At 40.7% G+C, this 16161-nt stretch overlaps 1 protein-coding gene across 2 annotated transcripts in view; it reads left to right on the top strand.

Annotated features, from left to right (window-relative positions):
• The window catches only part of THG1L (tRNA-histidine guanylyltransferase 1 like), a 469543-nt gene that overhangs the window by 159829 nt on the left and 293553 nt on the right, over positions 1-16161 (top strand). For both annotated transcript variants that reach the window (XM_044069327.1, XM_044069328.1), the window contains exons 3-4: positions 8766-8942; positions 9052-9221. In XM_044069327.1, coding sequence (XP_043925262.1) covers positions 8766-8942; positions 9052-9221 — 347 coding nt within the window. The remainder of the gene's footprint in view (positions 1-8765; positions 8943-9051; positions 9222-16161) is intronic.

The raw sequence follows: 16161 nt of genomic DNA, 5'->3' as shown, positions 1-16161 counted from the left end.
AATTCTCTACCTAGTACCGTCACATCTAGCACTACATTAACTAAATTTAAACAAACACTAAAAATCCACCTTACCACTAAATGGCTCTGCCCCAGACTAAAAAACCTTCAAACTCTTTACTTACAGCAGTTTTATTTGTACTTTTTGTTCTATGTGGAGCTTTTCTCCCCGGGCCTCTGCTGAAAATGGACATTCCATCCAGTCAGACTTTCCCGGTAATCAAATGTCAAATTAAAATAAATCAAATAAAAATAAAACATTATAGGAAAACAGCAGCCCTTAGATGGAGTGTACAAATGTTTGCATATTCTCAGCCCAGAAGGGTCAAGTGAGAATTCTATTATGATGTAAGGCAGGTGAAACAGACAGTGGTAGGCAGGCCTGGGTTTTTGAGGAGTGTAAGCCTCAAATATTCCTTTTGAAAAGTAAAAATAGCTAGCTAGATAAAAGATGGGGTTTTTCTGCAGTTCTGTTAGAAATACTGTGGAGTAGCAAAAAGAAAAGTCAAATTAATGATAGGCCTGCAGTGAGGAAAGTGTGTGTGGCACATAGAATTATGTTAATGGTGGGCCTCTGAGATTAGGATAGAAAGACCATGTTGTGGGGGAATTGATTAAAGCAGTAGAATGATTCATGTTCCTGAGCTGCATAGGTAACAGTTTTTGCAATCTGTGGAGTGCTGTGTTGGCAAAATGGACAGTGGAAGTGACGCCTGTATGAAAAAGTAAAAACTGGTAGTTAAGGAGATATTTTCTAACCAAAGGGAGAGTACCTTCTACATCTGAAGTTTGTACTGAGCCTTTTGAGCCACATTGGAATTTTTTTGTCTCTCCTTTCAGGAGTGAAGAGTTAAGTTCATGCGTTTGAAGAGGGGCTAGGGTGGTTTCAGTTTGAGTTTATTTAGGTATTTTATACAAAACACTTATAGCAAAGGAATAAACGTAAAGTAAACATAAAACAGTAACGTGCAGTGTGACTAAATGCATTCCATTATGGTTATTCCACATCATCATAGGCCACATCAAAACGATAAGCCCTTGAATGCCCATCTAAAACCAACCAGCGAAAGGCATTCCCATAGCCACCATGATAGCCAGTTCCACAAATGAGGAGCTTGAAAGAAGATATTTTAAAACTGGAGGTCTCATGGTTTACCCGTGCAACTGTCAGCAACCCTTCAGTGGCAGAGTGTAAAATTTGCTTAGGGTGGCAGAGTACACAAGCTCATTCAGGTAACAGACCCAAGCTGTGAATGTAAAAATAAACCAACACTAGGATTTTTTAGAAAATACTGTTCTGATCAGGCAACCAGTGAAGGCCGCCCAGAACAGATAAAATATGCTGGTACCAAGAAGCATCATTACACAACCTAGATGCAGAGTTCTGCCCTATTTGCAAGCAGTCATGCTCAGTGTTGGGCAGTCTCAAGTAAAGATCATAGCAGTAATCCAGTTTGGAAGAGATCAAGCCATAAACCACAGGTGAAAGATCTGGTTGAGGTGACAGGTGGTTATTTCTAGAAATGTTTTGCAAATGGATGACTTCACAAAAGTTGACACCTGGTCTCGAAGTGTCAGCTGCTAATTAGGAATAATGCCAAGGTCCTATACATGATTTAGCAAATGTCAGCTTATTACCACCTTACTTTATTATAAAGTTTAGCAGTGGAATGGTGGAGGAATTTCTCAGGTTTGCATGAACTGTCAAGGTTTCAGTCTTTGAGATCGGTTTTAACCAATTTCCTGTAAGTCAAGTATGTCAAGATCATCAGCCAGGGAATAGATACTTTCCATGCTGTCTTGTGGAAAGAATAAGTTGTCAGCATAGCTATGGTAAGCTAAGGCCATTTCTCTTAAGAGCTGTCTCAGAAATGGAATCCGATTACTCTATCATGTTAAAATAAATGTTGGTTGTAGCCTAAATAACTGCTGATTATTTCCACATAAGTTTTGTGTGCTGTAGTGGCCTTTTGATGGAATAAGTTTGAAGAGTACTTCAGAAGAGTATTCTCCCTGACATAGTTACATGGTTGCTGACCTTACTGAGTGAGTTTCAGGATCTAGAATTTCATGGTACAGATGTTGATATGACATAGATAAATAATACTACATTTTTTTTTTTAATTCGTACAGAATGTAGGCCAGGATTCTATTGCATATTTAAATCTCCAGCTAAGAAAAGAAAATGTTTTATGGAGCTTAAGACTTGTTCCCAAATCAATCGGAAGCCCACATATTCTAATATGATTTTACATTATACCAGCTGCCATTCACAACATCAAAAGCGGGCAGTTGTTAAAGTCCAATTTGTGAAGGCAACAATAATGGTGTCTAGCCACAGTAATTTCCTCAAAGAAATTGATTTACTTTCCACCTTGTTCTTGAATAAGGGGTACCCTAAAGCATTATTTAGATCATTGTTAGGAAGTCAAAACAAAAAGAGCTCAAGGTACGTATGTACCCCTTTTACAGTGTGAGACTACTAACCTAGGTAGTATAGAAAATATGATCATGTTATAGAAAACCATTCTGGTGCATTAGACAACTGTATGCATCAGCAAAAAGATAGCTATGCATGTCTGTTGCCACTTATTCACTTGACAGCCCAGCAGTTAGTAATATCAGAAAAAACTGGCAGCTCATTTCTAATGATAGAATTTTATGTAAATGTTTAGGCAAAGCACCTAACATAGTCTGTATAAAATAAAAAAAAAAAAAGTAATTGTTTCAAAAACATATATGATTTTGTGGAGCATTCGAAAGATAAAACAACTATGGCACCCATGATTAAGTGTGGGTCATGCGTACAGTGCCCGTTCATTTATCTATTTCAATCCCTGGAAAATGTAATTGTCACACAAAGGGGATTGTTTATGCTGCAGTATGTCACGAGTGTAATAGTTTTTATATTAGTAAATCAGAACGGAAGGTTAGAGATCGTATCTTCAAACTTAACTGAGATTAGAAAGGCTAAATCTACAAATTAGCTCTGCAATTTCCAGACCTTCACTTTTTGTTTGCTATCATTGAGAAAATAGAGGTCAGCTCCAGAGGTGGGCCATGGAAATTATTAATTGAAGAGTGTGAGCTTTGGTGGCAGATATTTTTGAATGCTTCAGTCCCCCCAGGGCTTAATGACATATCTATGCAGTGCTTACTCAAGAGGAAGGCATGAGAAAAATAATATGCTTATTATCATCTGTTTTTATTTTTTAGGGTGAATGTGTCCGCATTTATGTATCAGTTTTGTTTATGGCCTGGCTTAAGTTAGTGATGAGTAGCAATTATTCTCAGCTTTATATCTTAAACACACTGCTTTAAGTACATGTACTTGTCTTGACAACTGTTGCTTTAAATATACACTTATGTTGCTTAGATGGGTTTCATGTGATGTGGAAGCTATTTAAATGCAAATGTTGAATTGTTCTGCTTTTATCTGAAGAAGTCCGTATGCTATTGGATAAAAGCGCTCGTTTGTGTTTTAATAAACAGTTCATCGTACTTGGTTGTGTATTCTGTTAGAGTTTCCAGTAAGTTTTTTAGGGGTAAGGTTAAAGTTAGCATGCTTGCATTCATAAGGATGGACGGGGGGGTATCTTATCGATGCATGCTAACCCTAACCTTTCCCTTGCCCCAACCCCAATTGTACAACTTGCCTTAGAAATTTCCCTTTGTTAGCACTACCACTAAACAAGACACTCCGACATGCACCACATTCTGCAACCCACACATACAGAACACTAAATCTATCCCTTTACCTGGCCCTTACCCTAACTGTAACCTGTAAACACTCGCACAAACACTCTTATGCCAAAACTTTTCATGTATCCAAACATTTCAGCATTAAATTCCCAAGTCTACACTTACTTTGCCCACACTCAGTTGATCTCCCTCCTCCTGACATCTGCAACACTCAACAATACAAGCTCTTGACTTATTTCTCATGCTGTTCACTCTGTTGGGGAAGTGCAGGTTCAACAGTACGAATGACTCACACTCTCAAATATGAGATTATGATGATACAGTGAAAAGGGAGAAGTCAGGACAAACCACAAGTCTCACGTTCTCACTTTTCTTGTTGATTTCAACAACCTGTTGTCCTCCTGTTTACAATATTCTGAATTTTGTGAGTGTTGTTTAAGTGGATGTTGAGAAATGGTAGGAATAATCAAGTGCGATCTGACTGTTAGCTATTTCAGCCGTGAAGAGGTCTAGACTGACCAAGGTCAAGTAGTAGCACTGATCTCTTCACCAGAAAAAAAATATTAATGACCATAGCAAGATCTGCCTTTGTACTATACCTGTACTGAAAACTAGAGTGGAAGGGACAAAAAAAATGTTACTGTGACTCAAATATGAATTCAGTCGCACTAAAGAATCTTCCTAGTAAATAGAAGATCTGTAGTAGGATTGTACTTTATCTGTGTCATCTGCTTCTAAACCAGTCTAATAAAGGATAGGAGAAATCAAGGCCTCTGTTAAGGTTGATGAAAAATTCCCATCCCTAAGAGTGGACAGGGGTTAGGTGGGTGGCCTAATGGTTAAGGTGTTTGCCTTACAAACACAAGGTGCAGGGTTTGAGTCTCACAAGGGATAATTGCTAGGCTTAAAATGGCTCACAAGGGCAGTTAGCCTAGCACTAATCTATGAACCTATGATGCTCTGGTAAGGAACCAGACCCAGTACTTTCAGATAAGATGCAACAAGCCTGATGTGGAATCAGTCTCTCTCTGCTTATTTGCTTTGTAGCCAATATTTTATCCTTCTATGCCCCAAAGCTGTTTTTTAAATGTATTTTGTGACCTTAACATGTTTAAGAAGCACTTTTTGTTTTGAAAACGGGTTCATAGGCAAGTACTAGGCTATCTGCCTGAGGGCATCTGTAAGCCTAGCCAGAATGTGTTGGCTTTCGCCACCCCTTTAGATTAGTTCCTTGTGCCTCGGTCCAGCAGAGCCATTAGTTATCTGTGCCTCTGTCCAGCAAAGCCACTGCAGTGATCCCCGGGGTAAATTTTCTGTTTCCCATCCACTCATCAAGGTTTCTTTTGAGTGTTAGTGAAGGGCACTGCCTAATGTAGATTGGAATCCTGTTCCAAAGCATGGGGAGTCTCTGGTATGGGAATCTATCCCTCCAGCATGTCCTATTTATTGTGGTAAGGTTTAGATCTCTAGAGCATGTGGCCTTTGGAGATTCATTTTTTTTAGGTGGAGCATGTCCATCAATTCTGGGTTGGACATGGCCTTGTATGTCAGGCAGAGATCACCTCTGAGTAAGCTGTATGCAACCGAGTACAGCTGGAGTTTCTTCAGTCAGGCTGCATAGGGCATATGTTTGAGGCCATTAATCCTCTTGTTGAGGTACTTCTATGGTCTTTCCAGCTGTTGCAGGTGTCTTGTAAGGTACATCCAAATGGGGTGTTGTACCCTATGATGGGTCTGATAAGTGATGAGTAGAGGGGCACAATAACCTCTTTTGTTCTAGATGCAAACCCTTTTGTGATTAGGTGGGCCACATAGAAGGATTTTCTAATCACCTTGGCAATATGAATATCAAAGGCGAGATTACTATCTACTTGGGTCCCCAGATCCCTTATTACATTTTCTGTATTTAGGGGACTACCACATATGTGGTAGTTTGCGGGTACTTTGTTTTTTCCAAAGGGGATGACTATGCACGTTTTGGCATTTAGCTTGAGACCATGATTTTGACACCAGGTATCTGTCTCAGTAAGACCCTTCTTGAGGATGTCTATCAGCTGGAGAGTCAGTTATGGCCCCCCATATTGCAGTCGTCTGCAAACTTGGTCAGCCATAGTCCTCCTGTGCTTGTCTGTACCTCTGAGAAGTATATACCGAACAGGAGTGGTCCCAGGACTGAGTCCTGGGGGACGCCACTTGTAACTGGTTTAGAGTCTGAGCTAGAGCCTGCAACTCTCACCGTGTGGGTTTTATCCGTGAGCCAATTGGTAACCCATCTCGTGACGTAGGGGTTTATGTTCAGGCTGGTGAGCTTGTCTATAATATCAGAATGGGGAATGGTGTCGAAAGCCTTTGCGAGGTCTAGGTAGGCTGTGCGGACCTCCTTTCCCTCGTTTAAAGCCTTGGTAACTGGCTCAAGTCCACTAGGTTTAGGAGGCATGATCTGCCATTAACAAAGCCAAACTGGGTAGGGTCCATTGTTTGAAGGTTCCCAATGTCTCTGTTAATGAATTCCATGATGATGCACTCCATAGCCTTGCAGGCCAGGCTAGTCAGGTTTATAGGGCGATAGTTCCCGGGGTCCGTTGTGGCTCCACCTTTGTGGAGCGGAATAACTGTTGCTGTGCGCCACTCTGTGGGTACGTAGCCTGTAGAGAGGCTGAGTTTGAACAGTGTGTTTAGGTGAGGGGTTAGTTCATTTTGGAGCTCGTGTAAGGCGCAGCCTGGGACACACTGTCTGGTCCCATTGAAGCTGTATTTTGGCTTTAGATAGGGCTGCTTTGACCTGTGTCAGTGATTGCCGGGGCACTACATTCTTCTGGTATGGTTATGGGCCCTTTAGGGGGTGAGAGGGGCGTGAAGTTTGCACTAAACCTGTCTGCCAGAATGTTGGCAGTATCAGTCAGTTCAGTGTATTTTGTGCCATTCTGCACCAACTCAGAGCAGATCTGATAGTTTCCACTTAGGTTCTTGACATAGCTAAAGAACGCTTTGTGGTTATCTTTGGATTCCTTGGCAATTTTTCTTTCGAAGCTAGTCTTGGATGATTTTATGAGGGATTGTAGTTTCTTGCTGATGCTGATCAGGGATGTCTTTCCTTGTTGGGATTTTACTCTCTTCTGCACTAGTTTCCTCCTCCTATTGTATAGCTTGTTTATGGCAGGGGTCCACCAGACTGGTTTCCTTTTCTTGGAGGAGTGAGTTTTGGTTTTGCTTGGGATAGCACGATCCATGCATTCGTGCAGGTGCTCAGAGTGCCTTTGTAAGGGATTTGGCAGCTTGGACAGCATTGTCCTTTAGCATGGGGGCTGTGAACCTTTCCACCTCGGTCTTTAGTAACTTGAAGTTTGCTTTTGAAAAGTTTTTCACGGTGGTTTCCTTGATTGGGGGCGGGGGCGGAATTTGGCTATCCATAGTGATTAGTCTATGGTCTGTTTTAACCAGTGAGAGTCTGACCTCCGGTGTAGAACACCGGTCGCTCATGTTGGTGATGACCAGGTCCAATATGTTGTCACCTCTGGTGGGAGTGTTGACCAGTTGATCCAAGGCTTTCGGGTTTATAAATTCGAGGAAGCGTTGGGCAAGGGAATTAGTACTTGAGTAGTTCTCCCAGTTAATGTTTGGGTAATTGAAATCACCCAATATTAGGGCATTTGGTAGGACCTTCATATTTTCCAGTGTCTCCAGAAACACAGAATGGGGGTCCTGGGTCATGGTGGGTGATCTGTAGCAAGCTACAATTTGAATTGTAGTTTTGCCCGTTATTAGTTGCACATGGATGATCTCTGAGGAATTGTACTGTGCCACTAACCTGGAGGTGTGGGTGTCCTTGATGAATATGGATACACCCCCACCTTTTGTGTTTCAGTCTGGGTTCTGTGGCCGAAAAGTATGGTACGAGTTGTAGCCTGGTAGTGCTGGGGTGCTCTCTGGAGCCTTAAACCAAGTTTCTGTTACTGCACAGATATTGATGTTCTCCATACTGAGGAGTGCCTCGAGTGTATGCATTTTGAGGTTTAGACTTCTTGCATTGAGTAGCATTACCCACAGTTTTGGGTTACTTGTGCTATTTGCGGTGGTGGGTTTGTCTTTTGAGCCTCGCTTAAAAAAGGTACTATGGGGTTGGCAAAAGCCTTGGCCAGTATTCGAAAGCCTAAGGGTGACGTGGTGCAAGCCATCTCTTGCGAAGCAATGTGGCTTATCGAGCATGTCATCCCAGGTGGACAGATACTGGATCCCCTTTGAATGACACCAGAAACTTAGCCAATTGTTGAAATTGATCATTTTTTCTTTATACTGTGGCATCATTCTTGGTGAGGGCAGGATGCTACTCAGGGTCATACCGGCCTGGGCTGTGTTATCAGAGTGCTCTGCCATGTCTCTTTTCATGTAGTCCAGGGAGGTACGTCTCAGGTCATTCACACCAACATGGACAATGAAAGAGTCATATTTGTACTTGTTCTGGAGTGACCCGAGTGCTTGTGTTATGTGGCGGATCCTGGCGCCCGACAGGCAGCTAACTGTAACCTTCTCCTTGTCCAGCCTAGTTAGTGAGACATCAGTGTGCCTGACTATAGTCACCTGTAGTAGGATTGCATCATAAAACATCAATATATTAATCTGTATGTTGAGTACGAACTACAGCAAATAATAAAATCAAATATTGGAGATAGGGGGCTATATAGTAAACCTTTGAATTTTTTTCCAGTTTTTTAAATGCATTATTATCTGATCAACATACCACATTTTTCACAGATGACCAGACAGACTTTCATTTCAGAGGCAACACACACAAGTCTATGTATATTTAACACACATATACACTATATATATATATCTATCTATATATATCTATCTATCTATCTATATATATATATATACATATATATATATATATATATATATATATATATATATATGTGTGTGTGTGTTTGTATATGTTTATTTATTTTGTTGCATTATTGTTTCTTCATGTATGATAAAGTTTAATGATGGAGTTTTTTAGAGGAATAGCATTTTTCTGTATTAGCATTATAAAACAAAATTATTATTAATTTTGTTTTACAGATTTGCAGAAATTCATGACTTTGCAAAGCCTAATGATGACCGTGCTTTGCAATTAATGAGCAAATGTGCTGAGAGTGTGATGCAGGAATTAGAAGACATTGTGCTGGCATATGGCCAGAGTGATGAGTACAGCTTTGTCTTTAGAAAGAAATCACATTGGTTCAAAAGAAGGGCCAGGTAAGCTAATGCTATTTTCAGTAGAGCAGAGCAGTATGCTGCTTCTATTTCAGTAAAAACCAAAAACTGTTTTTGTGTGTTACAAATCATTTGTTTCTTTTATTTACAGTAAATTTATGACCCATGTGGCTTCCCAGTTTGCATCCAGCTTTGTTTTCTTTTGGAAAGACTACTTTACGGACCAGCCTCTTCTGTACCCTCCAGGGTTTGATGGAAGAGTCATTTTGTATCCCAGCAACCAAAATCTAAAGGACTATCTCAGCTGGAGACAGGCAGATTGTAAGGAGACCTACTTCTATAGTGTTTTGTAAACTGTCATGTAGCTGTCAAGAGTAATGCATTGAATGCAATGTCTTCATATGGTTTTGTCTGGAATCCTTGCAGTTTATTGAAGAGGTTCTTGTTGCACAATGCAGAAACTTGTGCATCTTTTGATTGACCAACAATTTTATGCAATTCCTTTTAACGTTGCTGTCATTTATGTCCTAGGCTAAGCAAGTAGAAAGCTGTAGCTTATGTTAAGAGTACTTTATTTTTTCTAAGTTTGTTTCATTCAGTTAACTTACCTTAGGCAATGATTTTTTTTCACACAGCTGATTGAATTACTTAGCAATTTCAAGCTGGTTCACTTCCCTTTGTAGTACCCTGTCATGCATCATATTGCTGATAATCCATTGAACTGCCTTTTTACTTGCACAGTGTATTCAGCTTTTGGACATTGCTGTGAATGTGTACTTTGTGAATCACTTGCCATAAATCATGTTGCATTTGCAGTTACAGCACTGCATATTTTCTGATAGTTTTGGTAAAGCAATGTGTGTGTGCTTTTTTTTTAGTCTGGGGAAGATAAAGAGCATGGCTCTTTACTAGTTTGAGTTGTTATTGCACATATATTTAACTATTTTGTCCAGTGAAAATGAGATATTCTTGCATGGGGAATGTGCCATTCTCCTAGTGTGTAACTTTGTGGAGCATTTTGTGATATCCTTCATCAATGCCCCATATGATTGGGTCAACCCTTTTTGTTCCCAAAGTTAAAGGGATCATCTCAAGAAGTGAGAAAAATGGTAAATCCATATCTGCCATAGAAATCAAGTTCTCCACCCCTCATAGGATCTTCTCCAGAAACATCTGATACTTCTGGAGAAAGAGGTTCCCCTAAGGCAAAGGGGGAAGCTCTCATAATGGACATCACCAAAGTGGCAGAGGTGGTCTGCAAAATCAGTACTTTAGAGACCCTTTTTTGCAGAAGCCTTTCCAGTGCTCTTGAATGGTTGCCCAACTGTGGCACTCTGGAGGCAGTCAGGGGCCGCTTATCCCTGCACCCAACCTGGACTGTCATCACTCAAGACAAATCAGTACAGAGGATCATTACCAGAGGCTGTTTCATTCCCTTCCATAGCCTTTCTCCATTCTCAATGTTCCATCCTCACAAAGGAAAGAAGCTGCTTTATAAATAAGGCAGCTTTTAAGAAATCAAGTCATCCAAGAGGTCCCTCAAGACTTAAAAGGGTCTGGAATGTACTCTGTGTTCTTAGTGTGTAAGTAAAATGATGATCTAATGCCAGTTTTCATACTAAGCTGCTTGAGTGAGTTTTTGAAGTAAACAAAATTCTGAATGGTCATGGTTCAGTCCATTCTTCCCCTTTTGAAGAATAACTGGATGTGCCTGATAGATCTTCAGTATGCGTGCTACCACATAAAAGTGGATCGATGCTGCAGGAAGTGTCTTTGCTTCTGTCTGGGAGCCAGTCATTTCCAGTTCAGAGCTCTGCCCTTTGGTCTCACCACAGCCCCCTTGGTATTTACCAAGTACATGACAGTAGTGGCAGCTCAACTATGACTGCAGGGTTTCTGGGTATTACAATGTTTGGATGACTGTCTCATCACCACCCCTACCAAGAATCTGCTCACTCAAGCCAGAGACACCTTGTTCCTGCTGTGTGCAAACTTTGGGATTACAGTGAATGTAACAAAATCCAAGCCACAATAACCATTTCAGTCACTAGGGCTCATTGGAGCACTTATGGACATAAACAGATAGCAAGGCTTCCTCAGACAATAGTGACATTGCTATACCAACAAGCCAAGAATATTTTATTCCACCAGAAGCCACCAGCAAAACTAATTCTATATCTTTTAGGTTCCATGGCAGCCTCTGTCACATCAGTTCCCCTAGCCAGATTCTCACATGCATGTACTTGAATGGACTGTGGCTGTTCAACAATCAGAAAACAACCCATGTCTTTTCAAGTGTCACTAATGAACATTTGCAGAGGACACATACAATGGTGGCTGGAATATTCTATTATTCTACAAGGATGTCCTTTCATTCTTCCTTCTACCCAAGTCACAATGACCGCAGATGCTTCCCAACTGGTGGTGGGGAGGGGGGTATTATCTGTGAAAGACAGTCCAAGGTACATTTATTTATTTATTTGCTTTTGTTTACCAGGATGGTCCACTGAGCTGTAGGGAGCCCATTTTCAGTGGAGCCCCAGGGAGGAAAGCTCCACACTAAAAAGACACAATACATACAATATACAACATCAATACATTCAGTACAAAAGGTCAAAATGACCAGTACATACAATGCATATGTAACAGTTGATAATAGAATGAGCATGATGAAAATCTGAGAATAATGGTAGATTACAATACCAAGGATATAGTGGTTTAAAACAAGTAGAATATAACAAGTTAGGATGATGCAAGTTACCCATGAGTAGCAAGGGATCTGAAGTAGTTAACTTCATGCATCTGCAACTTGAAAAATGTTGCTGGCTCAGATCCGAAATGGTTCCGAATACCCACAGGTTGCAGAAAATGAAGTATAACTACTCAGATGGAACATTATGGTGAGTACATAACTTCTTTTTCTTGCTACATAGTCTGAATAAATTACACTTATAAAGTCCTAGGCCTACGTATAGGTGAGAAAATGTAGCAGATAGTTCCAACACTGTAGATAAATACGTGGTTTGAGATATAAAGAGAATGCAAGAGTAATTGAAGAAGGTGTAGGGTAGTAGTAGAAGAGGGAGTCAGGTTATGGGAAGTGCAGTATTGGCACATGTGCACTGCCATAGAGAGGAAAGGTGTTGTCTAAGGGATTTCGTAAAGAGAGCTGCATTGCTGGTAGACCTGTTAGATGGTGGGGTGTTCCATAATTTTGCAATAGTAAAGGAGTGTACAGCATCTGACCGTCTGAAAGGTTTGGATTTTCTACTTTTAGGAGCAGTTGATTATTGCATCGGAGAGGTCCATTTTGATGATAATGAGTAACTAGAGAGGAAAGGACAGGGCAGTTTGGCTTAAATGTAAACTTGTGTGCAGTGGTTAGTTGAATATATGTAAGATGATGTGGGAGTTCCAACCAGTTTAGTAGGTGTAATGAAGAACAATGGTGAGATGAATATTTTGTATTGGTTTCAAATTTAGCAATTTTATTGTAGGATGAGTCAAGCTTGGATTTAAGAGGGGACTGAATATTGGTAAGGAGGGGCTGCCATAAAGAAGAGATAGTAGAAGAAAGGAAAAGGCTAGGGATAGCTTTACGGAGTGTTTGAGGAAGTATTTATGTCTATAGAGGATGTCCACTTTTTGATGTGTTTTTTTGATAATGGTATGAAAATGCAGGTCAAATGTCAGGTTTTCATCTATGATAATACCTAGACGTTTTGTTTGGTACAACCTCAGTGATAGTGTTATTTTGAGCTGGAATAGTGAATTCTTCTTTGTTTAGGGATGTGTTTTTTTTGTGCAAAAAAGCACAAGTTTAGTTTTATTGGGGTTTAGGGTGAGATGATTATTGGTCATCCATAGTTCGGTACAAGTGAGGGCACTTTGGGTGAGTTGTAGTTCAGATGACCCAACCATCATCTGTGTTGCCAATTCCTCATCTGTGTATTGGATGACGGTACCTTGACTAAGAGTGGTGTGGAAGTTGCTGATAAAAATGCTAAACATAAGGGGCCCTAGTATGGATCCGTGAGGAACACCTGTGGTTGTGTTAAGGAATGGAGAGTAAGAATGTTGCCACTTGGTTGATTGTTGTCTATTTGTGAGGTAGTCTGAGAACCGGTATGGGGTGAGATGCCTATGTTGGACAGTTTAGTGAAAAGAAGAGATTGGGAGACCTTATGAAAGGCCTTGGGTTAAGAAAGAGAGAAGAAACAGTTTTTCCATCATCTCAAGCCTGGTTCACTGTGTCCATGAAGGCTATAAGGGCTGTAGTAGTGCTGTGACCCAGCCTAAAGCCATGTTGAGTGGGAGATAGGATTTGGTTGTGAAGCAAGTAATGAAGAAGATGAGTGTGAATGAAGCAAGTAATGAAGGAGAGGAGTGTGAATGCATTTTTGAGATGGGTGAGAGTTTAGCAATTGGTCAAAAGTTGGAAATATCTGTGTTGTTGCCTCCCTTATGAAGAGGCAGAATATATGCTTTTTTTTACGAATTGTGGGTATGTAGGACTCCTGAATAGATCTGTTAAGAAGTATGCTGATGGGATAAGCAACAGAGTTGGCAGATATTTGTAGAAATTGAGGAAGTAGGTTGTCAGGGGTGTTGGTACCAGGTTTAAGAAGCATTTTTTTTTTTTGTAACATGGTCCCAAACAGAGGCATATCTAAACATCAATGTATTGGAGATGTGAACAGTTCTCCTAGCACTGCAAATATTTCTGAACTCTCTCCCCTAATGTGTGATTTCTATCCAGACTGTAAACATAGCAGTTGTTTGGTACATCAACAAACCAAGAGAAGCCAGGTCTTATCCGCTGTGCCGAGAGGTTGTGAGAGTGTGGCAATAGGCAATATTTTCTCCTTGCTTTCTAATAGCAATACATATCCTGGGGAAATCCAGTATCCCTGCAGACAGGTTGAGCAGGTCTTTTCTATTCCCTCACAAGTGTCCCCTTAATCCATTAGTAACAGAAAGGATTTTCAGCCTTTGGGGCTGACTTTGTTACAATCTCATCACCTCTCCTCAAAATACCAAATGCAGCAAGTTCTTCGCTTTCCCCAAGAGAGGGAATCACCCAGGGATGCTCTGATGTACTGTTGACCCCCTGGACTCCTTTATGCCTTTCCTCCGATGCCCATGATTCCAAAATGGCTGCAGAAGGCATCTGCATTTAAGGTCACAGTCATTCTGATAGCCTCTTATTGGTTGTGACAAGTGTGGTTTCCCTTCCTCTGGCCTCATCTAGTCTACCTTCCCCGGGTGTTGACCTCAGACCCAAATCTTCTTTCTCACCCATCAGGATCGCCTCACCCCAACATTCAGTCCTTCAAACTGGCCACATGGTTTCTCCAGTTCCATGGATGGTTCAACAGTACAGGTTTTCTTCCACATTTTCTTCTCCATTTCCTCCCAAAAACTCTATACCAGGAATATTTACAAAGGCAAATGGAAAAGGTATTCTATTTATGCGGTGGAAAGTAATGCTGACCCTTTCTCAGCTCCTCTTCCAGTAATTTTGCATTTCTTTGCCTGTCATTTTTAATGTTGACCCAGCTACAGCACTATCAAGGTACATTTGGCTGCAGTATTCTCTTTCCATGTGGGTAAAAATCACATGCCTGTAGGATCTCTTAGACTATCTGAGGCTTTCCTTCAAAAAACTTTTCTTCTACACCCTCCACTCCTCTCTGAAACAATACTATTTCACTGTAAGCATTGCCTGGTCCCCTGTTTGAACCTGATAGGGTTGACCTAAAGTTTTTATCACAGAAGACCTTATTCCTGGTTGTTATCACTTCTGTCAGGAGAACTTCCGAGTTGCATGCCTTGTCCTCAGAACGTCCTTACCTAATATTTCACAAAGACAGGGTGTCCCTGAAAATCATCTCCTCTTTTTTTCCTAATGTTGCTTCTAAATCATTTGTTAATCAGTCCGTAAGTCTTCCAGTGTTCTTCCCAAATTTTTTGAACAAGGGAAATGTACTTTTAACATTTCCTAGATGTTCATCATCAGTTATGTTTTTACTTGTATCGGACAGAATCTTTAACCAATTATTTGTATCCTTTACTAGTGCTAAGTTCGAAAACCAACATCAAAAGGTGACTTTTGATACTTCTTATCTCAGTGCATATCTTATGACTATCGAGAAAGAGGTCTGTCACATCCTACAATTCCAAAAGCTCATTCCACTAGATCTTTGGCTTCATCTATAGCTTTCTTTTCTAGTGTATTAGTTGATTACATTTGTGCTACAACTCCCTGTCCAAGGTTCGTAGATTTATCTCACACTGCAAGTTGGATATACAGTCCAGGTCAAGAGCCTCTTTTGGTTTAACTGTGCTCTGGAGTGTCCTTTTATTAGATCTCCAAAGTAACAAAGTGGCTGGGGGTTCTGTCCCATACATTGAGGAATGGATGGAAAAGACCACATCAGATATGAAAGTTAGGTACACATCGTAATGATAGATGTGCGTTGTCTGTTTCTGTTCTTCCTTATCCATTCTTCCTTATCCACCTACCCCTTGCTCTTTTGTGTATAGTTTCTTACACGGTCATACCTAGGTGACATTAGCTTGACCTAACCTTGGCTCCTGGAGGTCTTCTCCATCTCGGTCTCTCATGTAAGCTGACACTTAAGTCAGACAGTTTTTTGGCTATTATCTTCTTTGTTTTTCCTAAATTTCTGATTTTGGTGGGAAAACTCGATCTGGGGTAGCTTGCTCCTTACACAGGGGATATGGGAAACAGGATGAGCCTGGGCACTGGGTCTAAAGCTTAAAAGTGTCCAAAGTCTGATCTGAGGTCAGATCTGAAAATCTTACATTGTGGAAGGATAGAAGCAGACTGCACAGATCTGTCGTTACAGTGAGTACATAGCTTTCGTTTGTTTTCAGCCCATCTTTTCAAAGGGATTCTCTAACTCCTCATCCATTTCTGCCAAAAAAAATAAAATATTTGCAACAAAATGCAGGTAAACAGATGTTTAAGAAGAAATGGCGGGGGAAATACAAAAATAATTCAGGACCCCTCCCCCAAATCTAAGGACAGTCCAAGAAGTCAGAATGGCTGTCTAAGGGACATTAGCCCCCTCTCACCTTGGCAGTCCCTCTTTATTTCCACAAAGGCTGAATCTCCACTTTTCTCTTGGGCAACAGATAGTTTCAGACAAATAAGTTCTGAACATTATTTTTCAAGTTTACAGTTGGCAGTGGAAGGAAAATCCTCCTTTCCAGGGCATAATCCCTCATCCACCAG

This window comes from Protopterus annectens, chromosome 4.part0 (assembly GCF_019279795.1).
Source record: "Protopterus annectens isolate FY-2018-M chromosome 4.part0, PAN1.0, whole genome shotgun sequence".
In the NCBI taxonomy this organism is placed as follows: Eukaryota; Metazoa; Chordata; order Ceratodontiformes; family Protopteridae; genus Protopterus; species Protopterus annectens.
The sequence above is the reverse complement of the archived record's forward strand: the minus strand, read 5'-3'. Positions and strand labels throughout refer to the sequence as shown.